The sequence below is a fragment of the Nicotiana tabacum genome, chromosome 22 (genome assembly GCF_000715075.1).
Source record: "Nicotiana tabacum cultivar K326 chromosome 22, ASM71507v2, whole genome shotgun sequence".
In the NCBI taxonomy this organism is placed as follows: domain Eukaryota; kingdom Viridiplantae; phylum Streptophyta; class Magnoliopsida; order Solanales; family Solanaceae; genus Nicotiana; species Nicotiana tabacum.
This window is the reverse complement of record NC_134101.1, coordinates 230,625,647-230,649,738: the sequence shown is the minus strand read 5'-3', so window position 1 is coordinate 230,649,738 and position 24,092 is coordinate 230,625,647. Positions and strand designations below refer to the sequence as shown.

Below are 24,092 nucleotides of genomic sequence, written 5' to 3'. Positions count from 1 at the left end.
TACCTATTCTTCGGAGCGGTTGGCGAAAATTTATATTCGGGAGACTATTTGTCTGCATGGTATTCCAATTTCCATTATTTCAGATAAAGGTACTCAGTTCACATCACGGTTCTGGAGGGCCATACAGCATGAGTTGGGTACTCGGGTGGAGTTAAGTATAGCATTTCACCCTCAGACGAATGGACAGTCCGAGCGCACTATTCAAATTCTTGAGGATATGCTCCGTGCGTGTGTGATTGAGTTTGGAGGGTCTTGGGATCAGTTCTTGCCATTGGCGGAGTTTGCCTACAACAACATCTATCAGTCCAGCATTCAGATGGCACCGTACGAGGCTTTATATGATAGGCAGTGTAGATCCCCGGTGGGTTGGTTCGAGCCAGGTGAGGCTAGATTATTGGGCACAAATTTGGTTCAGGATGCATTGAAAAGGTTAAGGTGATTCAGGATAGACTCCGTACAGCCTAGTCCAGTCAGAAGAGTTACGCAGACCAGAAGGTTCGTGATGTTTCCTATATGGTCGCAGAGCGGGTTCTGCTTCGGGTTTCGCCTATAAAGGGGGTTATGAGATTTGGTAAGAAAGGGAAGTTGAGTCCGAGGTTTATTGGTCCTTTTGAGATGTTGCGACGTGTTGGGGGGGTTATTTATGAGCTTGCCTTACCTCCCAGCTTGGCAGGAGTTTATTCGGTATTTCATGTTTCGATGCTCCGAAAGTATCACGGTGATCCGTCGCACGTGTTGGATTTCAGTTCAGTCCAGTTGGACAAGGATCTATCTTATGTTGAGGAGTCAGTGGCGATATTGGACAGGAACCTTTTCGAAAGCTGAGGTCAAAGAACATTGCATCAGTAAAGATTCAGTGGTGGGGTCAGCCGGTCGAGGAGGAAACCTGGGAGACCGAGCAGGATATGTGCCGCTGTTACCCTCATCTTTTCACTACTTCAGGTATGTCTATATGCTCGTTCGAGGACAAACAAATGTTTAAGTATAGGAGGATGTAACGACCCAGTCGGTCGTTTCAAGAATTAGCGCCCTGATCCCCTATTAACTGCATTCCCCGTGTTTGTTTCTGCCATTATGAGTTGCCGAGAGGATTTAGTTGGAGTTTCGGAGAGTTTTGGGACACTTAGTCCCTAAATGAGAGTTTAAGCTTTAGAATTTGGACCGTAGTCGGAGCAGTGTGAAGATGACCTTGGAATGAAATTTTGTCAGTTTTGTTAGCTCTGTTGGGTCATTTCGGGCTTAGAGGCATGTTCGGATTGTATTTTGGAGGTACGTAGCTTATTTAGGCTTGAAATGCTGAAAGTTGAATTTTAGAAGTTTCCGGTTCGATAGTGAGATTTTGATCTAAGGGTCGAAATGGAATTTTGGAAGTTGGAGTAGCTCAGTAGTGTTAAATGTGACGTGTGTACAAACTTTTAGGTCATTCGGACGAGCGTTGATAGACTTTTTGATCGAAAGCATAATTTGAGAGTTTTTGGAGTTCTTAAGCTTGAATCCGATGTTAAATTGGTGTTTTGAATTTGTTTTGAGCATTCTAAAGGTTGGAACAAGTTCATATGTTGTTTTAGGATTGGTTGGCAGGTTTAGTTGAGGTTTCGGCGGTTAACAGAAATTGATTTTGGACTTAGGCAAAAATCTGATTGCTAAACCTGTCATAACCGCACCTGCATGTGTGGGACCACAGGTGTGGAGCCGCAGAGGCGGCTAGGTGACCGCAGAAGCAGAATTTGGTCCAGGCTCCAGAAGTCGCAGGTGCAAGAAGTAGAACGCACCTAAGAGATCGCAGGTGCAGAAAGGCAGTCGCAGAAGCGAAATTTGGGTTTAATGAAAAGTTACAGGTGCGACTTGGTCTATGTAGAAGCGGGACTGCAGGTGCGGTCTCAGGGCCGCAGATGCGGTTTCACTTGTCAGAAAAGGGCAGAAATGAGGGTTTAGTCTCAACACTTTGAAAAATTAATTTGGGAGCTCGAGATTGGTGATTTTGAGAGAGATTTTTACCTGGGTGTTTTGGGTAAGTAATTCTTACTCTGTTTTGATTAATTTCCACGAATCTATGCTTAAATTCATCGTTTGAATTCGAATTTTGGGTGAAAGTTTGGAGAAAAAACTGGGAAAAGTTCTTAGGCCAAATTTTGGGGTTTTAATCTAGAATTTGATGTCGGATTGGAATAATTTTGGTATAAATGAACTCGTGAGAGTATGAGGATTCTGAATTTATAAATTTTACCCGACTCCGAGACGCAGGGCCTGAGGGCATTTTGGTTATTTTTTCTAATTTCGCGTATTAGCTTAGAATTAATTAGTGGAATCAGTTATTTGAAGTTATATTACATTATGCAATTGATTTGAATAGATTTGGGCCATTTGGAGTCGAGTACTCGTGGCAAGAACGTGGTTTCGGATTGATTGTTAAGCCGGTTCGAGGTAAGTGGCTTGCCTAATCTTGTGTGAGGGAACTCCCCTTAGGATGTGGTGCTGTTGATATTTGAAATGCCTTGTACATGAAGTGACGAGTGTGTACTTGTGCTAATTGTTGAAAATCATGTTTTCATTAAGTAACTATAGTTGTGTTTTCCTTTCCTGTTTATACTACTTGCAATTTAAGCCTGCTATTAGCTTAGGGAAGCATGTCTAATTGACTTAATTGCTTTACTTGCTCAAACTGCCTTATTTAGATTATGTGCAGTATGCTAGGTTAGAAATACCTATTTTACCTTGGTATGAAATTGAATTGAATTGAGTATTCTTCGTGTTGCTGCTGTATGCTTACTTTAGGACTACGGGACGGTATCCCGGGAGATCTCCCTGTCTGTTTACTTTGGGACTACAAATTTGTATTCCGGGAGATCCCCCTACACTTTTATATTGGAACTACGGGACTGCACTTGGTAGATTTCCCTAGTACTGGGTATTTATATTTGGGACTACGGATCGGTATTCTGGGTGATCCCCTGCGCACTATGAGTTGGACTACGGGACGGCACCCGAGAGATCCACTGGATATTTATATTTGGGACTACACGACGATATCCTGGAAGATCCCCGGTTATTTCCTCTGTGTTGAGCTATATTCTTTCTATGATTATTTTGTCTCTGTTGTAGTTGTTGTTGTTCTTACTATCTTGTGTTACTTCTTACTATCTGTACTTAATTATACCGTCTTATTCTATATTGTTATACCTTGTTTTCATCTAAACTCAGTAGGGCCCTGACCTTCCTCGTCACTACTCGACCGAGGTTAGGCTTGGCACTTACTGAGTATCGTTGTGGTGTACTCATGCCTTTTTTGCGCATGTTTTTCATGTGCAGATCTAAGTACTTCGACTCAGCCCTACTACCCTTGAGGCGAGGCGATTCTCCAGAGACTTCGAGGTATATCTGCCGCGTCCGCAGACCGAGGAGTCCCTTTCCATTCTCCCTTATAGTATCAACCCTTCTGTATTTACTTTTGTTTAGAGATTCCGGAGTTAGACACTTGTAGTTATTCAATAGCTTGTGATTTCATGAGATTTTGGGTTTTGGGAAGTTGTTCAGTTTGAGAGTTATATTGTATATGTCGAGTGACATCTTTAAACCTTCATTTTGTTTATTCAGCAATTTTTATTTGTTGATTCTGTTGTTTTTCCCTTTTTCATAATTGTTAGGCTTACCTAGTCGTAGAGACTAGGTGCTATCACGATAGTTCATGGAGGGCGAACTTGGGTCGTGACAAATTGGCATATTAGTGGCAATAATCAGTTCCTTCGGCGTGATTGAGTTATACATGTGATTCATGATGGCACGTGCGAGGTTTGACGGCCGCCGCAATTGATTTATTTGGGAATATTCAAGTATTATGGCATGTTATGTGTAGGCGGATCCCGGAAGGGTTATGGTGGTTCAAACTACTACTTGAGGATTTGAATGTCCTACAGTGATGAGACGTTACTCATGTGTTGCTATGGTTCCCTTGGAATGAGTTAAGTGAACGGTTTCTGTATGATGGAGTGTATACCCTATTAGTGGTTCGGGAATTATGATGAAATTTTTATACTATCGCATATTGGCATGATGGGTGCAGTGAGCGGTATGAAAAAATTTGAAAGTGAGGATCAAGGTTACGGTTCGGTATGGGCAAGGATGTCATGAGCTTGAATGAGCAGAGAAGGGGATTTGAATGTTTAAAGTAAGTTGGTATTATCTTCAGTGTCACCCGAGATTGGTATTTTGTGAAAGAGGCTTTGCGTCCTGGTTCTAGATTCTTGATTTGCTTTACAGCGTTAGTATGGCCAGTGGTATGGATGTGCTGACTTGTTATCTGGTGCGGAAGGTCGTGGGAGAGTGTGTCACGAAAAGATTGTATGAGTGTGACATGTAGCCACTTAATTGATTGAAAATTTAAACCAACTGTGAAGGTTTTGGTAAAATCGCCGATTTGAGAATTTATGCCTGAAGGGCACTCAGTTTATTGGGTTGTGGACTATGGAGGTTTACTCCGGTTATGATGGTTGTTCGTATGAGTCATGGGAAAGAGGATTATTGTGGACCTTTGAAAGGTTATTAGCCTGTGCGATCGGGATCATCTTGAGGTCGGTGTGTGGATTTAAATATGAGTATGGGCTCTATATCAGGCCAGATGTGTTCAGTTCAGCAAAGCACTCCTTATGGAGGAGTATTTGAGCGTGGGATGTTGTTTCATCGTCGGCTATTTCATGAAATTCTATTGTGCCGTGTGAGTTGTGAACGGCTTGATAATTTTCTTATGTGTTGAAGTTCCGCGTAGCAGTGGTGTTATGTTAGTAGTATGGCTCTTGAGTTTCAGATCATATATTGCACCTCAGTTGTGCTTGAGTTTGTTATCTTACGATGCTATCTGTTTCCCCAGGGATGGTATTATGCACTTAGCGTGCTTGTGACCGATATTCGGTATTTTGTAAGTAATGAGCAATTTAGCTCGGTGTGTATCTCCTTATGTGAATTTTATGTGTGGAACGGGTGGCACACCACCACGGGCATGTTATTTAGATCGGGTTGTGCGCCGCAACAGTATGATGTTGAGTATATTTTTCTATATTCTATTTTGTATGTTTTGTTTCTCATTTAACTGCGGGTTGGATAGTCCCTTCCACATTTCGTTTTCTTTATGTATTACCTCCGAATTGGTAGCCTATTAGCATATCGTGGCAACACATGAGACTCTTGTTCATGACTGGGGTGGCTTGATCCCTGAGCAATTATTACTAGGTGAGACAAGGTTGTTGGATCTAGGATCAGTGCGATCGGATTATATGAAGTATATTAAATAGCAAATAACATCATTTGGTTCAGAATAAGGTGATGATTCTTGTCAGAAGTATAGACTCAACGATTTGTCGGCTCGGCAGTTGATTATGAATTCTTCACGTCTCTTCCATTGTTGCGGTATTGTAAGAGTTGGAACAAGACTTATATATATCATAAGGTGCATTGGGAGCATCAAATTTGTGGTATTTCAGCTATTGATATCAGAGAATGTTATTATGGTCATGTGAATTATGCAACGCATAGTGTGGACTCAACAAGAGTATGCAATTATGTATCAGTGCATCATGTGGGATTGATACGTTGTTCATAGGTTAGTGGCGGGCCTAGCAGAGAATTTCGGGTGCTGAAAATGTGGTTCTAAGCTTATTGCTTGAATAAAAGAGAGTATCTTCTGATTTGATCGGCTAATGTGCTCAACTGAGTGGTGATAGCATGGGTAGGTGCACAAGGTGTTTAACAGCGATTTCAGTCAACTCCAGCTCAGTTCTTAACACATTCGAGGACGAACATATGTTTAAGTGGGAGAGAATGTAACGACCCGACCGGTTGTTTTGAGCTTTAGCGCGTTCTTCGGTAGTTTGAGGCAATGAGTAGCTTCACTTCAGGTATTATGACTTGTATGTTAGGTCGGAATCGAAATTCGGGAAGTTCGGATTTGGATTTGGAAAGAAAATTCTCATTTCAAAAGCTTTAAGTTGGAAGAATTGACTAGGATTGAATTTTTTAGTAGATGACCTCGAAATCAGGATTTGAAGGTTCTAGCAGGTTTGTATGATGATTTCGGACTTGGGCATATGCCTGGATCGGGTTTTGGGTGACCTGGGAGCATTTTGGCGCCTATTATGAAAGTTAGCACTTTTGGAAAAAAATCATAAATTTGTGTTGAAGTGCATTTTAATGCTATCAATGTCTGTTTGGGATTCCGAGTCTGGGAATAGCTCCGTATGGTGATTTTGGTATTGGGAGCATGATCGGAAGTAGATTTGGAGGTCCGTAGGTCATTTTGGAGTCATTTGGCGAAAGTTAGAAATTTGAAGGTTTTGAGAAGTTTGACCGGAGGTGGACTTTTTGATATCAGGGTCGAAATCCGATACCGGAAGTTGGAGTAGGTCTCTAATGTCAAATATGACTCGTGTGCAAAATTTGAAGTCAATCAAAGGTGATTTGATAGGTTTCAGCATCGGATGAGGAAGTTCGAAGTTCTAAAGTTCATCAAGTTTGAAATGGGGTGTGATGTGTGATTTAGGCATTGTTTATTGTTATTTGAGGCCTCGAACGGGTCCGCATGATGATTTGGAGTTGGTTAGTGTGATTTGGACGGGGTCCCGGGAGCCTCGGGTGGAGTCCGGGTGGTCAACGGATCGAAAATGGAACATAAAGAATGGCTGAAGCGCATCAGTTCTGGTATAATCGCACCTGCGCAAGTTTGACCGCAGGTGCATGATCGCAGAAGCGAGGGAATGGTCGCAGGTGTGGTTTGGGCGAAGAAGGGTAGTGACCGCAGAGGAGACCGCAGAAGCAGATTTGGACTTGAGCCTGGGACCGCAGAAACGGCACATGCGCCGTAGAAGCGGGGCCGCATAAGGGGTCTATGCACCGCAGGTACGAAAATGCTGGAGGCAGTAAGGTTTCTTTAAAACGGGGATTTGGCCCATTCTCTTCCATTTTACTCTTGTTTGGATGATTTTTAGAAAGCTTCAAGTGGGGGTTTCATCATCAATGACAAGGTAAGCTATCCCCACCTATCTTGAGTTAAATACATTGATTATGTATAGATTTTACCATGAAAATTGGTAGAAATTTGGGAGTTTGAGAAAAACCTAGAAAATTAGTATTCTTGAATTTTGACCATGATTTTGGACATGAAATTGAGAATAAATTATATATTTGAGTTCGTGAGGTTATGGGTAAACTTTATCTTCCAAGAATTTTGGAATCCGGGAACGTGGGTCCGAGGGCAATTTTGTTAACTTTTCGATCGGGGTTAGGAATTGTTATAAATTGGATTATAATGAGTAATTGATCATATATTAATGAGTTTACATATTTACTGGCTAGTTTTGGAGCAATGTGCATTGATTTGAGTCTTCGGAAGGGCGTGAAATGTCGGTTATGGAACTTCGGAGCGAGGTGAGTCTCCTTTCGAACTTTGTAAGAGGAAAGTGTCTCCATAGGTGAATTAATTGGATATGTGCTCCTATTTGTGGGGGCTACGTACACACAAGGTGACGAGAGTCAGTGCATAGCTACTATTATGCATAAGTCCGGGTAGTCTAGGACCCAAAAGCATACTCTACTTGTAATATTTGGAATCTTATTGTCAATTTAAAATGCTTAAATCATATTGAATTGGTAAATGAATTTCTAAAGGAATTAAACATCGTTTTCTTGACCGTTAAAGAGAATTGCCATTTCTTTGGGTAATTGTTTTTCCCTAATGAAGTCTTGATTGACTATTTGAATGTGTGTTTCTATGTGTACCTGCATCGCATGTATAATTCGCAAGCGGGCTGATTGTTTATTTATATTTGGTCGCGTCGCATGTATGATTCGCGAGCGGGGTAATAGATGCATCTATGGTTCGTGTCATTTGATCCTCTGGTAGTGCACAGTTTAAATATTGTTGGATCGGGTCGTACATTCTCGACATGATTTGCGCATGCTTGTATTACTTGCCTTGATATTTGTAAATGAGGATATTGCTTCTCCGGATTGAGAATAAATGTATAAATGAGGAAAATATATTTGGGAATTTCCTATGAATAAAAGAATTGTAATAAAAGAATTGTTTGCTTGCTTCATGCTATTGAGTTACAACCATTTTTATAAACTTTATAAAAAATTTGGAATCCGGGAACGTGGGTCCGAGGGCAATTTTGTTAACTTTTCGATCGGGGTTAGGAATTGTTATAAATTGGATTATAATGAGTAATTGATCATATATTAATGAGTTTACATATTTACTGGCTAGTTTTGGAGCAATGTGCATTGATTTGAGTCTTCGGAAGGGCGTGAAATGTCGGTTATGGAACTTCGGAGCGAGGTGAGTCTCCTTTCGAACTTTGTAAGAGGAAAGTGTCTCCATAGGTGAATTAATTGGATATGTGCTCCTATTTGTGGGGGCTACGTACACACAAGGTGACGAGAGTCAGTGCATAGCTACTATTATGCATAAGTCCGGGTAGTCTAGGACCCAAAAGCATACTCTACTTGTAATATTTGGAATCTTATTGTCAATTTAAAATGCTTAAATCATATTGAATTGGTAAATGAATTTCTAAAGGAATTAAACATCGTTTTCTTGACCGTTAAAGAGAATTGCCATTTCTTTGGGTAATTGTTTTTCCCTAATGAAGTCTTGATTGACTATTTGAATGTGTGTTTCTATGTGTACCTGCATCGCATGTATAATTCGCAAGCGGGCTGATTGTTTATTTATATTTGGTCGCGTCGCATGTATGATTCGCGAGCGGGGTAATAGATGCATCTATGGTTCGTGTCATTTGATCCTCTGGCAGTGCACAGTTTAAATATTGTTGGATCGGGTCGTACATTCTCGACATGATTTGCGCATGCTTGTATTACTTGCCTTGATATTTGTAAATGAGGATATTGCTTCTCCGGATTGAGAATAAATGTATAAATGAGGAAAATATATTTGGGAATTTCCTATGAATAAAAGAATTGTAATAAAAGAATTGTTTGCTTGCTTCATGCTATTGAGTTACAACCATTTTTATAAACTTTATAAAAAATTTGGAATCCGGGAACGTGGGTCCGAGGGCAATTTTGTTAACTTTTCGATCGGGGTTAGGAATTGTTATAAATTGGATTATAATGAGTAATTGATCATATATTAATGAGTTTACATATTTACTGGCTAGTTTTGGAGCAATGTGCATTGATTTGAGTCTTCGGAAGGGCGTGAAATGTCGGTTATGGAACTTCGGAGCGAGGTGAGTCTCCTTTCGAACTTTGTAAGAGGAAAGTGTCTCCATAGGTGAATTAATTGGATATGTGCTCCTATTTGTGGGGGCTACGTACACACAAGGTGACGAGAGTCAGTGCATAGCTACTATTATGCATAAGTCCGGGTAGTCTAGGACCCAAAAGCATACTCTACTTGTAATATTTGGAATCTTATTGTCAATTTAAAATGCTTAAATCATATTGAATTGGTAAATGAATTTCTAAAGGAATTAAACATCGTTTTCTTGACCGTTAAAGAGAATTGCCATTTCTTTGGGTAATTGTTTTTCCCTAATGAAGTCTTGATTGACTATTTGAATGTGTGTTTCTATGTGTACCTGCATCGCATGTATAATTCGCAAACGGGCTGATTGTTTATTTATATTTGGTCGCATCGCATGTATGATTCGCGAGCGGGGTAATAGATGCATCTATGGTTCGTGTCATTTGATCCTCTGGCAGTGCACAGTTTAAATATTGTTGGATCGGGTCGTACATTCTCGACATGATTTGCGCATGCTTGTATTGCTTGCCTTGATATTTGTAAATGAGGATATTGCTTCTCCGGATTGAGAATAAATGTATAAATGAGGAAAATATATTTGGGAATTTCCTATGAATAAAAGAATTGTAATAAAAGAATTGTTTGCTTGCTTCATGCTATTGAGTTACAACCATTTTTATAAAAATTCTCGATTCACTATATTATTGGTATATCATTATTGGACCACTAGCAAGTGTCGAAGTCGACTTTTCGTCTCCACTTCTTCGAGATTAGACGGGATACTTACTGGGTACAGGTTGTTTTCGCACTCATGCTACACTTGTTGTACATTTTTATTGCACAGACACATGATATCTAGTGGCCTAGTTTGACGCAACAGCATGGTTGATGCGGAGATTTAGGTGAGCTACACTTCTCGAGACAATCTGCAGCCAGCAGAGTTTCCTTCAGAGTATTTTATTGTATTTTCTTTCTACTGTCCAACTTGTTCCCGGACAGTTATTGTATTGTTTTCCTAGAAATTGCTCATGCACTTGTGACACCGAGTTCTGGGATATTTATGGAATCATTCGGTATTTTAAGATTGTTAAAGGTATCATTATTTATTCAGTGAAATTTATCATTTATTATTTAATGTCTAAAAAGAAATGATTTCAAAAATATTAAAACAAGAAATTACTAGTTATTTGGTGTTGGCTTGCCTGACAGTGGTGTCCGGTGCCCGCACGATCCTTAGTGAATTTTGGGTCGTGACAAAAGGATTTTAGTTATTAATTATGCTATTATATTATTTTTTCCCTCTTTCTTCGCTCTCTTTTTCGTCCATTTTGGACAATCTTTGTGAGCTCGGTTGCTTTGACTTTTCAGTTCATAATTCAATGTTACTCCCTCCGGTCCATAATAGGTAATCTTTTCGCCTTTTTCTTATGGTCCTTCAAGAGTGAATTAATTATTTTTTCTTACAATACTCTTGAAGTAAATAGTGTTGGAGTATGCATTAAGAGTGTTTATGTAAAAGGATAGTAAAGGTTAATATGGTCAATTGAATTGTTAATTAATATTAAAAGGTAAATTTACCAGCTTCTCATTCATGGTTTGGTTGGTGATGACTGATTAATAGATGACTTGTCAAAATTTGTGTGATCTCACAAAGCTCAATAAGATCTATGACTACTAAATTCAATAGGATAGGTTTAGTGGCAACATCAAAAGTCACCACAAAAGCCCGTGGCTTTTAACAGGGCTATGGCGAAATATATTAGTTTTTGTAGCGACCCATTTTTAGTCATTCACTGATAGGTTGCTTTCAGCGGCGACAATTGTAATTGCTTCTATACCTTATCTTTTGGTGCGACCAAGTGAGTCGCCACTTAAAGTCGCCACTATAGATCAGCTTTCTAGTAGTGTGTTGCGTGGGTTAGTGACCAAAGTAGAGGACGGTGCCGTTGGTGGTTCTGATTTTAAAGCATTTCGACTGAATGTTTAATTTGCTATCTATATTTCTGGATTTGTTCTAATATTATTATGTTCTTTATTCCTATCATGGTATAATGAATATAAATAAATAGAGGGAGATACAGTAGTAGTGCATTTAGCAGGAGAAAACAAAGCAATTATTAAAGACTGAAGAAATTTTGCCTCTATCTGGTTAAAGAGGTGTTTAATGGTGATAAAGAGTTTAAGCCTTTCGCTAGTGAACATTTTTAAAGGGAAGAGAAAAAGTGTCAAAATAAAAGAATTAAAAATGAAAAATGATGGGAGAGACGCATTAGGAATGAAATCGAGGTAGATTATAAGGGTAAAAATGAAATGTCACTAACTTTATCAATTGGAATTTTGAAATTACATCTCACACGCTCAAAATTGACGACAACACATGCATAGTGACACGTCAGTTTCGAGTGTCAACAAGATACACTTATATCAAGTTGAAGTGCCTATATATGCAAAGTGGCTTACGCAAGATATTTTGTAACGATGTCACAATTAATTAATAGAGGATAACTCATAGAAGAAAAGGGAGATGACTAGAGAGATGGGAACTGAGTAGAGCAACATCAAGCAAATTTTGGCCTAATGGTTTATTCCTTAATTTAGCAGCTTAGATTGGCGGTTCAAATCCAACTTCAAAAATTTTTGGCTTTCTCTTTTTGTTAGCAACAAGGGAAAGGGGTGGAGAAAGTGAAAGCTCATGCTTGCAGGCGGACTCAATCCTTCGACCTTCGCTAGGACAACTAGAAGCCAGACCACTGAACTAATAACTGGATTTGACAAGTGATGTCACGTTTGTTCTTTTTATATTTTATGCACTTCGCATATCATCTATCATCAAATTTAGTAGAATTCACGTGACACCCGCTTCGACCTACATGCATCCGCCCTTATATGAGCACTCCCAAAGTTGAAGTGCTTGCTTATTAGTGAAGGCTAAGCTTGAGGGCTTGTTTATGTATTTGGCCAATTTAGAATAAGAATAAATTTATTCTATTTTCCATGGTTAGAGCATACGTTTTAGACCCTTTTCTCAAATTATTTGTCACGTCAACATAATAATCAAGTCCAAAGGCATTTAGGACCGCAAATAATTTAGGTGCAAATAAATAGTGTCCAGTTTAAAGGGTTTTTAGTTATTAATTATGCTTTTATATTATTTTTTTTTCCCTCTTTTCTTCACTCTCTTTTCGTCCATTTTGGACATTCTTTGTGAGCTCCGTTGCTTTGACTTGTTGATTTAAGGATTCCAAATTTCAGTTCATAATTTAATATTAGTAAGCTGGCTGTGGCTGTCATTGTAATCCTTGTGGAAAAGTGGGAACCCCCCCCCCCCCCCCCTCCCCCCTCTCTTTTAAAAGACAATTCCAAAGCTTGTTTTGTCCTTTTCAAGAAGAAAGCCTCACATTTCTTCATCATCATCATTGTATTTGAGGGAAAAAAACAACCAGTTTCTCATTCATGTTTTGGTTGGTGATGACTGATTAATGGACGACTTTTCAAAATTGGTGTGATCTCACAAAGCTCAATAAGATCTATGACTACTAAAGTCAATTGGGTCTTTAGATCTTGATTTGCTTTTTAGGGGTTTCTTATGTTTTTAGTGAATTGCAGTCCCTTAGCAAAATTTTGAAGCCCAATTGAGAAAGTTTGGTTCTTTGATGAATTTAGTAGCAAGATCTTGAATCCCGATTAAGAAAGTTTGGTTCTTATGTGAATTTTGTAGCAAAATCTTGAATCCCAATTAAGAAAGCAGGGTTCTTTGGTGAAGTTTGGAGCAAAATCTTGAAACCCAATTAAGAAAGTTTGGTTCTTTGATGAATTTTGTAGCAAAATCTTGAATCCCAATTAAGAAAGTTTGGTTCTTATGTGAATTTTGTAGCAAAATCTTGAATCCCAATTAAGAAAGCAGGGTTCTTTGGTGAAGTTTGGAGCAAAATCTTGAAACCCAATTAAGAAAGTTTGGTTCTTTGATGAATTTTGTAGCAAAATCTTGAATCCCAATTAAGAAAGTTTGGTTCTTATGTGAAGTTTGTTGCAAAATCTTGAATCCCAATTAAGAAAGCAGGGTTCTTTGGTGAAGTTTGTAGCAAAATCTTGAAACCCAATTAAGAAAGCTTGGTTCTTAGGTGAATTTCGTAGTAAAATCTTGAACCCCAATTGAGAAAGTTTGGTTCTTTTGTGAAGTTTGTAGCAAAATCTTGAATTCCAATTAAGAAAGTAGGGTTCTTTGGTGATTTTTGTAGCAAAATCTTGAATCCCTGTTTAGAAAGTTTGGTTCTTTTGTGAAGTTTGTAGCAAAATCTTGGAACCCAATTAAGAAAGTTTGGTTCTTTTGTGATGTTTGTAGCAAAATCTCGAATCCCAATTAAGAAAGCAGGGTTCTTTGGTGAAGTTTGTAGCAACGTCTTGAAACCCAATTGAGAAAGTAGTGATTTTTGAGAAGTATGACTGATTATTACCCTTCTTAAGTAATGACTTTTCGAGGGGCTGCTGGCAGTTTTGATCATTCTTTAGTTTTTTAGCATTCTTGTGTGTGTAAAAAAAAAAGGAATTCTGTGTTATGAATTTGGAAGTTATAGCAAAATCTTGAATTCCCTATTGAGAGGTAAGCAAGTGGTACTATGTCGCCTGATGTTTGTGGGTCTAGCTTGCTTTTAGCACTGCCTGATGACGTGTTTGCGATAGTAAGTAGATCACTTACACCAAGGGATGTATGCAATCTTGGTTTATGCTGTAGAAATCTCTATGATTTAGCTGCCTCTGACAAGGTTTGGCTTTCGCAATGTGATATGCTTGGGGTGGTTCCTCGTAGGGACCTTATTGAATGGCGAAAGGGACTCTGTTCCTACAAGGCGCTTTGTCGCTTTCTTGTAGGGATAAAGCCTTTGCTTGGTATTTGGGTTCATCAAAATCCTGAACTTGGCAATGTTGTTTATGTTATGCCTGGTTTCATATCAGTGGTCGGTTGTCGAATCATTCCCCAAGAACTCGGTCCTTTAGGCCTTGAAGAAGGGCCGATTTTGTGGTCACCTGTATTTGAAGTTGTTTCTGATTTTGAGGGCTCCGCTGCGTTTTTCCTCCACGGTAGGGAGAAAGGAAGTGATTATGTTTATCCAGGTTCACTCAAGAAGGTTGACAAGACTTGCAATGCACTTCTGTTAGAGGTTGAGCCTCTGCAGCAGAGTGGCGGGGGTAAGTTGTTTCACAGCAAGAGCTTTATTCATCCTTCGGAGAATGAGGTTTCACGGAAGATATGCAGGTCAAGTAGTGGGGTTTCTAGGTCAGAAAGGGTAACAGGACAGCATGCAACAGTAGTGCCCTTTGGCCGGCTTGCATTTGTTGATAGGAGAAAGTTGCTTGATACAGTTACTAACCAAATTCGTCAAATGCTGCCAGATGCTAACGATGTCATATTATTTCCTCGTCTGAGAGCAGAGGAGGCTGCTTTACGAGAGGATATGGAACTCTTGTATGAAAGAAGATCACTACTTATGCAAATGTACGATGGTGGTGGTTTAACCATCTGGAAGGCTGGTTCCGAGTTGCCTTTCCATCCTACTCATATTGGATTGAGTGAGTTCAGACAGAATCTTGATCTGATAAGTGGAGGTCCTGCATCACAAACTGCTGATGAGAGTCGGAGTCGGTGCACCAGGAGGAAGACGATTGCTGAATATGTTAGACACAGTCTGAAACATATACTCAAGAAGTCAGACTCAATCAACGGCAAGCTCGACCTTCTTAAAAAGAATTCCTCTGGCCACGGCAGTAAGCATGCCCAGCTTCACGAGTTCCTGCAACCAGGTGATGCAATAGGGCTAACATTACATGCTTCAACTGTGAAGTTATCCTCTTATCGTGCTTGGCCAAATATGCACGAAAGTAGATTTGCTCTCTATAAGTTGCCTGTGCGGGCGTCAGAAGCAGGCAAAGAATATGCTGGTCTGTGGGGAGGAACTTTTGGTTGGCCTCCCGGGAGGCCTTCTGATGACAAGCCCGGAAAGGCATTGTTTCTTCTTTTACTGTCATATGAGGAGTCCCAAGGGCAGAAGCTACTTATCGCAACCAAGATATTAGAAGGTACACATTATGTTCTGCATCCTAATGGCTCAGCTATGTTTATAGTGAATATCGACGAGCCTTCAAATGATCCATTCCCTTGGAGCACTGATGTGGACTGCAACCCTCTAGATGTTAAGCATGCTTTTGCGGGTGAAGGTATTGCTAACGGGTATGGTTTCAGATATCCTGGTTCAAAACCTGGTTCACTCTTTGTAATCCAAGATAAATTGCTTACTTTTATATGGAAGGAATCGCGGGCTGTGTTGACCTTACAGAGGCTAAATTTGCAAGAGCTATTGAGGAAAGGGGAAAGGATTCCGGCTCTACCACCAGTTTCCAATTTTGCATACCTTACCAGGTCCTATTCAAATGTTTTTGCTGGCTTCTCCAATGCCTCCAACGGTCAGGCTTAACCAAAGGTATGGTTTGACATCTGTAGTTATAGATTTGACGAGTTAGGCCCAAGGTTCATTTCTTCGCACAAATAAATGTAATATTGTTGCTGATGGATCGTTAAGATAATTATATATCTTCAAATAGAATTAGTTTCTGCCATATGTAGCAAAGAGAATAAATAAGGATCAAGCTTAGGTAATGTCAATGACCACCTGGATCTTCCAGCAAATTTTGGTTTTCTTTCCACAAAGATAGACTCTGGACTCGTATAAATATTTGATTGAGTCAAGTTAACCATCATACTCTTAAAAGTTTTTGGCATTTAACACATTTGGCTGGTCAGCCGAAAATAATTACAACTGCTGGCCAAATATACAAAAAATATACAATAATTATGCATAAAATATGTATATTATATATTAATTTACAACAAATATACATTTCCCGTTGTCTAAAAAGTGTGGATTTCCCAAAAAAATTCCAAGTCCAATTCAGAAGAGCAAAAATGGCCTTGTGCTTCACAAAAAATTGTTCAGTCTTTGTTGCTGCTATTCTTACTAGTTCTTGGATGGCTCTAGCAGGCGATCCAGATATCTTGACCGACTTCATTGTTCCTGAAAATCGGACTGGAGACACACTAGATGGAAATTTCTTCACCTTCACTGGCATGTGCGGAATATTTGGCAGCATTATCACAAACTTCAAAGTGACAAAGGCAAGCAAGGCAGAATTTCCAGCTTTAGATGGCTAGAGTACTTCACTTGCTGTCCTTCAGTTCCCTGGTGGGGGTGTGAGCCCGCCCCACACCCACCCTCGTGCAGCCGAGCTCTTATTCATGGTGCAAAGGAATCTTCAGGTTGGTTTGAGGGACAGTACTAACAAGGTCTACACTCGGACTTTACAATTCAGGGACTTGTTTATGTTTCCAAAAGGACTAGTACATTATCAATACAATTGTGATTGGAATAAATCAGCTATAGCTGTTTCTGCATTTGGTAGTGCCAATGCTGGAAGTCTGCAACTGTTTCACTTCCTCTACAACATTGTTTGCTACTGGTGTCGATAATCAGATTCTCGCGAAGTCATTCAAGACTGATGTTGCTACCATCCAGAAGATCAAGGCTGGTCTTTCATCCCAGGATTTCATTGTTGCTCGTCTAATTTCTAAATAAAACTTCACCTCTGAATTCAGTACTCATGTGCAAAAAAGATTCATATGTAATGTTTTCATTCTTTCTTTTGTTTGTTGGTAATCTTATCACTATGAAATTGGCTGTTCATTTTCTATTCATTTGTCCTTATCACTGATAAAGTTGTTGCCATGTGACCAGGAGATCACGGGTTCGAGCCGCGGAAACAGCCTCTTGCAGAAATGCAGGGTAAGGCTGCGTACGATAGACCTTTGTGGTTCGGCCCTTCCCCGGACTCCGCACATAGCGGGAGCTTAGTGCACTGGGCTGCCCTTCTTTTGTCTTTACAAGTTTCCTAGCAGTATGCAACTTTTAGTCTGCTGTCTAAAAAACCAAAGAGCTTATAACTACTAACCAATTTTGTTATAATCAATGCCCAAATAGCCACTCTTTTTTTATTTTTCCTTGTGTCCAACCAAAAGAAAAGAAAAGAAAAGAAATAAAACAAGAGAAGAAAAATGGCATGACATCAAAACTAGAAAAAGTAGAAAAGAATAACATTTCCCTTTGCTTCATTAATCTGAAAAATAGTTTCAGTAAGAATCATATTACAACTCAATCCATAAACAACAACAATATACCCAGTGTAATCCGACATTGTGGAGTCTTGGGAGGGTAAAGTATATGCAGACCTTATCCCTATCTTGTGGAGATAGAGAGGCTGTTTTTGAAACACTCTCGGCTCAAGAAAACAATTCTCAACAGGTTTGAATAGGAGAAACAACTCAATACATAAAAACAAAAAGAACTCATAAAACAAGAAAAAACATTACAACAATACTCAAATTTCAAATGCCAAAGAATCATTAAAGAAAGAGTCTCCTCTTGACCCACCCCCTCAAGAAAACAAAATACACAAAACAACACACAATTAATCATCAATAGACCCATGTCTCTCGATGTTGAGGTGGAAAGTTCAGACCCCATCAGTAGCGTATCATTTTCGTTCCCCTTCCAAAAAATACTTCTACTAATTGATCCCTAAAATAAAATGAATGGATTCTTGTTGTTCACAACCCTACATGATTTTCTAACCTCTCCTTGTGTTCCAATGAGTACTTCAACTTTACCTAATTTCACCATAGCTTCTCCAAACTTAGTGTAAAAATCAGACCCTTTGACTATACTATCCACAGTTTTATTTGTCAATGGATCTAATGCTATTTGCTGATCAATTTCAAGAACCCCATTTCCCCATTTAATTTGTTGATAAAATGAGTTATCAACAACTGATGGAGTTCCCATATCAAGAGGAACAGAATTATCAAAGTTTGAACTTTTAGGACACTGCATTCTTAATGAGGATAACATCAATTTGTTCATGGTTGGATCAGGTCCACCTGTTTTCTTGTAGTTGTATAGTCTATCTTGGAAGTTTGAGCAATGAGCAGTTCCAACAGTGTGGCCACCTGGGATTAAAAACCATACATTAATTATTAATTCTTGAAATAGAGAACATTTTAAAGCATTCAAGGGCGTGCCCTGTCGGTCAATAAAATGAGCGAAAAAATGTTAAGTAATTTCTTCTCATCTAGCTATGCGTACTGCGTTAGTTGGTAAGTTGCAAGTATCCGATGAAATAGTTGAAGTGCATGCAAGCTGGCTTGGATGCATGTTATAGGAAAATGCAGAATAAAATGAAGGATTGAAAAACAAAGAACGTTCACAAGGGTGTGAACCAACGGCCAGTAAAGTAGGATGTAAATCATGGGAGATTGTGATTTAAATCTCAGTAAAAGCAAATAATGTTAGGTAATTTTTTTTCATCTGTCTAAGACCAGGTGGGTAGAGTTACTGATACCCACGTTGATGGAAGGTAACAACTATGTGGTGAAATAGCGGAGATATGACAGACTGATCCAGTATAGAGAGGCAGAACTATGTTATATCAAAAGGGGCCACAGGAACCCGTAAAATTCTGCAAAACTTCCATGTATACATGTATATTTAGAAAATAGTGATATATTAGCGGTAACACCCTATATACGAAGCAGATTTTGGTTGAATTCGAAAGTACACCCGCGACCTTCAAGTCCGCCTCAATAAATTTAAAGAAAAAAAAAAAGGAAAGTTCAAAAAGAAAAGACCGGAAATTACCTAGAAGATAGACCATATCTGTTGCATTAAGCCCTTTGCTGGCAAAAACATTAATGGAATCAGAGACTGAAATGGATGGACCAGGAAGATTGACATTTGATGCAAGGGAAACACTCCCGTCTCTTCGTCCAGTTTCTGCATTGTACCATTTTCCTCCACTCTGTTACATTTTTATAATCAAAACTGGTATTAGGATGTGCATGTCACAACAACAACTATAACAACAGACCCAATGAAGTCTCATAACTAGCGTCGTTGGAGGGTAGTGTGTACGTAGACATTACCCTACTTGGGAAGGTAAAGAGGTTGTTTCCGATAGACATTCGGCTCAGAAAGACGGAAAGAAACAGTCGAAACAAGCAATATCAACAACAAGGGCCAGAAAGATAGTAATAACAAATTAAGAGCCAAAAAATAGATGGAAGAAAGCAGTATAGTAATAACAAATTAAGAACCAGAAAATAGATGGAAGAAAGCAGCAGCAACAAGCATTGATCCCAACAAGATACTAAGAAATCGACGCGGAAGGTATTAGGAAAACAACATGGAAAACTAGTAATCTAAGAACAAGAAAAACTACCAGACTAACCCTAATACCACCAGAAGGGGGTGCACCTCACAAGAAGAGAAAAATTCCAATTTAGTTATTTTATTTTTCAAGTTACATATTATATTTGTTTTTATAAACAGTTACACTATTAGTGCACAGAACTATTAAAACGTTAATATTTCAACTCATTAATTATCTTGAACACTTGTAACAACATCCGCGAACAACTCGGTAAATTAAACTGTTCTTGAGAGGGGAAACAACAGCTGAAAACGGCTGCTAATACCTAAGTTAAGGAGCAAAAACCGACCAAGTCAATTTTATATAAATGACAAGAGGGGTTGCTCTGATGGTAAGCAACCCCAACTTCCAATCAAGAGGTTGTGAGTTCGGGTCATCCCAAGAGCAAGGTGGGAAGTTCTTGGAGGGAAGGATGTCGAGGGTCTATTTGGAAATAGCCTCTCTACCCGAGGGTAGGGTCAGGTCTACAAACTACCCTCCCCAGACTCCACTAAGTGGGATTATACTGGGTTGTTGTTGTTGTTGTTATTGATAAACTGATTCGACTGGACGCTCCTTGAAAATAGAAAATCTCAAATAATGGAAATGATAATGAAGAAGTGATTATTAAAAGTGATGAAATAGAATGTAATTTACCAAGAGAACAGCATCTCTAGTTGCCAAAGAAATAATGTCAGCACAAGAAACCTCTGCGCCTTGGCATTCTGTCTCTAAAGCTTGTTTTATAGCATCAATGAGTTCATATCCTCTAACACTTTTATTTGCTCCTGCTTTTTTCTCGCTGTTGTTTCCATCCAATAGAATTGATGCATCACAACCCTATATTCATATCATGTACATAACATTAGCTCATTAAAAAGGTAATAATAGAAGAATGTACCACAAATATTAATTTCATGAAGAGAACATAGATCTCTATTACTATCGGTTGTCTTTTTTGCTTTGGTTGTCTTATTATCATGTTATTGTTATTGCTTTTTTTTTACTGTTTCTTTTTACATGGCTTCTCTATTAATGCATTTCGTTTCAATTATATTGTGACTATGTTTTTTTTGAGTCGAGGGTCTCTCAAAAACAGTCTATCTACCTTCACAAGGTCCCCAAGATATATCTTTCAAAAATTGATTTACACCATTATTTGGATTATTTACTTACATAGTGTTAAAAATATTCATAAGTTAGCACAACTTATGAATCAATTTTTATACATTCACTACATATATATATATATATATATATACACTTACAAACTGTTTGAAAATTTTTAGAAAATTTGTATTATTTCAAAGCACATTGTCGTGGTGAAGAAATACTCATTATGTCTCACTTTATGTGTTACTCTTTTTTTTTTATTCTGTTTCAAGAAGAATGTCATACTTTAAATTTAAAAATAATTATAACGTTAACTTTCCATTTGGACCCTCAATAATATGATTTTATACCTAAAAAAATATCATAACATGTTTAAAACCACAAGTTTTAAAAACTATTTCGTTATTTCTGAAACTTCGTGCATAGTTAAAAACATTCACATGAAATCAAACGAATGGCGTACTGCAGTTGTACTTCACATTCCTCACTAAAAATTTTATATCCGCCTCTCTTATAGAGGCGAGCCTGCATGTTATAGTGAGAGGTTATTAGACGACGTGAGCATCGGCAAAAATTTTGTATATATATATATATATATGTATATACCTTGAAAATAATTAATTTAAAGCACTTAGCACCCTGAATACTAAAAGTCTTTAGCAGGCACTGATTGAGCAGAATATTGCGCCTACGCCGCGTAAAATTTTGGGTCCGCCTCTGCTCTCTTACATGAGTACGCATAAAAAAGGTGAAGAAGAAGAAGAAGAAATTGTAAAGATAGTATTCTTACATTAACAAAGCAATCATGGAACTGCATACGAAGAAGAGCAGCTGCAATAGTTTTATCCTTTGTAAAACGCCATGATTTTACAACCTCTCGTACAACACCTTCAACATCTTTTTGCCCACATTTTATTCCTTTATAAAATCCAACTCGAAGTTGTCCATAACAATGGCCAGAAAATAGTCCCAAAAATAATACAATAATTAGTGCTACTGCTTTCGACATTTTGCAAATGAATTATCTTTTTTTTTCGTTTTCTTAAATGTGAGTGAAAGAAAACACATTTGATGTTCTTATTTATAATGTTCATTAATTAAGGATACAAAAGTGCAACTTGAAATTGTTAATGCTCTGCACGACCATTTCTATGAGACTAAAATAACGTGCCTTCATGTTCTTGAAAAAAATGATTGTTGTAGCTTAACTTAGTGTGTGTTAATATTCTAGATAATATTATCTTTTAAAAATCCAAGCTTTTATCATTTTTCTAATTTTCCATATCTCTGATTTGATTTGCTTCCTATTATTTTATCTTGATATGATGTATGAACGTTTGCCATCTGTCCTCGTGAATAGTGGCGGATCCAGAATTTTTATCAAGGAGTGTCAAAATATAAAAAATTAGATACATCAAAAAATCAAGAGAGTCAACGTATAGCAAATATACATAAAATAAAATAAAAATTATCTAGTAAAGTAGTGCAATTTGCCGACGAAAAGGTGTCGTTTGATACCCCTTGGTTCAATGTCTCATGAACCTAAGTTCTTCTCCTCCTGCCTTTTGCTGTCCAGGATAATGGCCTGCAAGTCTCTGAAATATTAAGGGTCACGTGGTCCCAATATAATTGTGTTAGTGAAAAATAGATTCGCCACGTAGGTCGATTAAATGATGACACGTGTCAGCGAAATGATGAATAACATGTAAAAAATAATACTTCCTTCGTTTCAATTTATGTGAACTCATTTGACTGGGCACAGAGTTTAAGAAAAGAGAGAAGACTTTTGATCTTGTGGTGTAAAATGAGGCACATATATTTTGTGTGGCTATAAATCATTGTGTAAAGGTAAATTGTTTTCAAATTAGGAAAGGGGTCATTCTTTTTGGCACGGACTAAAAAGGAAATAGGTTCGCATAAATTGAAACGGATGGAGTATGTGAAACATTCTCGGAGTTGAAAAAATTGATACCGTACATGTTAGTCTCATAACTACACATAAGAGAATAATCTCGGACATGATGGAAAGGGTCATTAATAGGCACGAATAAGGAAAGAATCAATCAATCCTGGACTACACGAGATTTGTTATTATTTCTTCATCCGTAACAAATCAACTATGTAATAAACAGTTAATAAATGACAGTAACGAGCATGAGCTAGACTATTCAATTATTCTCTCAATCGCGTTGTTTACTCTTCGCTCTCTATTTCTGGCAAATTATTATTGAGTTCATACAGAAGAAAAGCTACAAACTTCAATAAGATGTCAATTTACTTTTATCTCTCAATTTGTTCCTTTTTTCTATTTGTTATTTTTCATAATATTTATATTTGAAAAGGTGAAATAAATTGGTTGTTAGTGACTTCAAAAAAAAATTAATTGTTTTGATCACAAAAACTATTTTCAGATTAAACAATAACTGAAAATATGAAGTTGGTTATAAGCCCAAAGACATTTGTGGAAACATAAATAAACGTAACATGAAATTAATGTCTTATGCACATAACTTATCTTTCACAATGGCACCTCTAAAGACGTACATAAGAATAAAAATATTTGGGACTCAAGGGCGGATATATTGGGTATTGGGTATGGGTTCTCGAGAAATCAGTAACTTTTATCTAAACCTTATATTTATACTGAAAAATCTATTAAATATATTATTATTTTTAGCTTGGAACCCAAAACTAAAATCAGTTGTTGGTTCAGCAAAGGAGGAACCAACTTAAGCTATGTTCCTGAATAATTGATGAAGGGTTGAATCCCATTGTGTACTTTTTAACTTCACTTTTGTTTTTTTCACAAAACAACACCGGCAGACACTTTTGTTTATTTTTTTCTTTTGAAAACATACCAGCCAGATAAATAAAAAATTGTCTACTTGCTGAAAGCATCACTTTTGCCCAAATCAGTTATTATTGTTTTGTCTAATTATTATTGTATATTAATTTGTGATCGCTGAAAATTTATAAGGTTCAAAATTTGGATCCGCATATGTGGGACACACCCCGACTTATAAAAGATTAGATGTCTCTGACTATCAGTGGCGTAGCCACACTATGTTAAGTGTGGTCAAGCGAACACCTTCGTTGAAAAATTATATTATATAAATCAAATATTATTTTATATATATATATATATTACACTCTTAATATAGTTGATTAAGGCAGTTCAGCAGTCCAGATGTTCAAAGTGATGTGTTGTTCGGGAGTTCAAAGTTATTTGCCCATTTATTTGCCAAAACTAAACGGAGACTACCGTGTGAAGTCTATTTGACTCTTTTTCAAATAGTTTATATCATTTATCGACAAAAAAAAATTATTGACTTGTTTAAAGTTGAGCATCCCTAGGGAAATTTCTAGGTACGTCACTGTTAACTATTACCTATGTCATGACTCCAAATCCACTAGTCGTAATGGAACTTAACCC

At 37.9% G+C, this 24,092-nt stretch overlaps 2 protein-coding genes and 1 pseudogene across 3 annotated transcripts; 2 read left to right on the top strand and 1 right to left on the bottom strand.

Moving 5' to 3' along the window:
* Positions 1 to 12,478: 12,478 nt before the first annotated feature.
* Positions 12,479 to 17,021, top strand: LOC107776187 (F-box protein At5g39450). 2 transcript variants are annotated; one of them, XM_016596046.2, is made up of 2 exons: positions 12,479 to 15,732; positions 16,291 to 17,021. In XM_016596046.2, exon 1 carries the CDS (start codon positions 13,873 to 13,875, stop codon positions 15,724 to 15,726), a length of 1,854 nt encoding a protein of 617 aa, XP_016451532.1. In that variant the 5' UTR covers positions 12,479 to 13,872; the 3' UTR covers positions 15,727 to 15,732; positions 16,291 to 17,021. The 2 variants fall into 2 exon arrangements, with proteins under 2 accessions (XP_016451532.1, XP_075098704.1); XM_075242603.1 differs by having other exon boundaries at positions 12,636 to 15,732; positions 16,288 to 17,021.
* On the top strand, positions 16,215 to 17,021 carry LOC107776188 (germin-like protein 9-3; annotated as a pseudogene).
* Positions 17,022 to 17,406: 385 nt separating this feature from the next.
* Positions 17,407 to 21,689, bottom strand: LOC107776189 (peroxidase 60-like). The gene is made up of 4 exons (XM_016596047.2): positions 21,450 to 21,689; positions 20,204 to 20,386; positions 18,997 to 19,156; positions 17,407 to 18,308 (listed from the first exon to the last, which is right to left on the bottom strand). Exons 1-4 carry the CDS (start codon positions 21,666 to 21,668, stop codon positions 17,881 to 17,883), a joined length of 990 nt encoding a protein of 329 aa, XP_016451533.2. The 5' UTR covers positions 21,669 to 21,689; the 3' UTR covers positions 17,407 to 17,880.
* Positions 21,690 to 24,092: the final 2,403 nt, after the last annotated feature.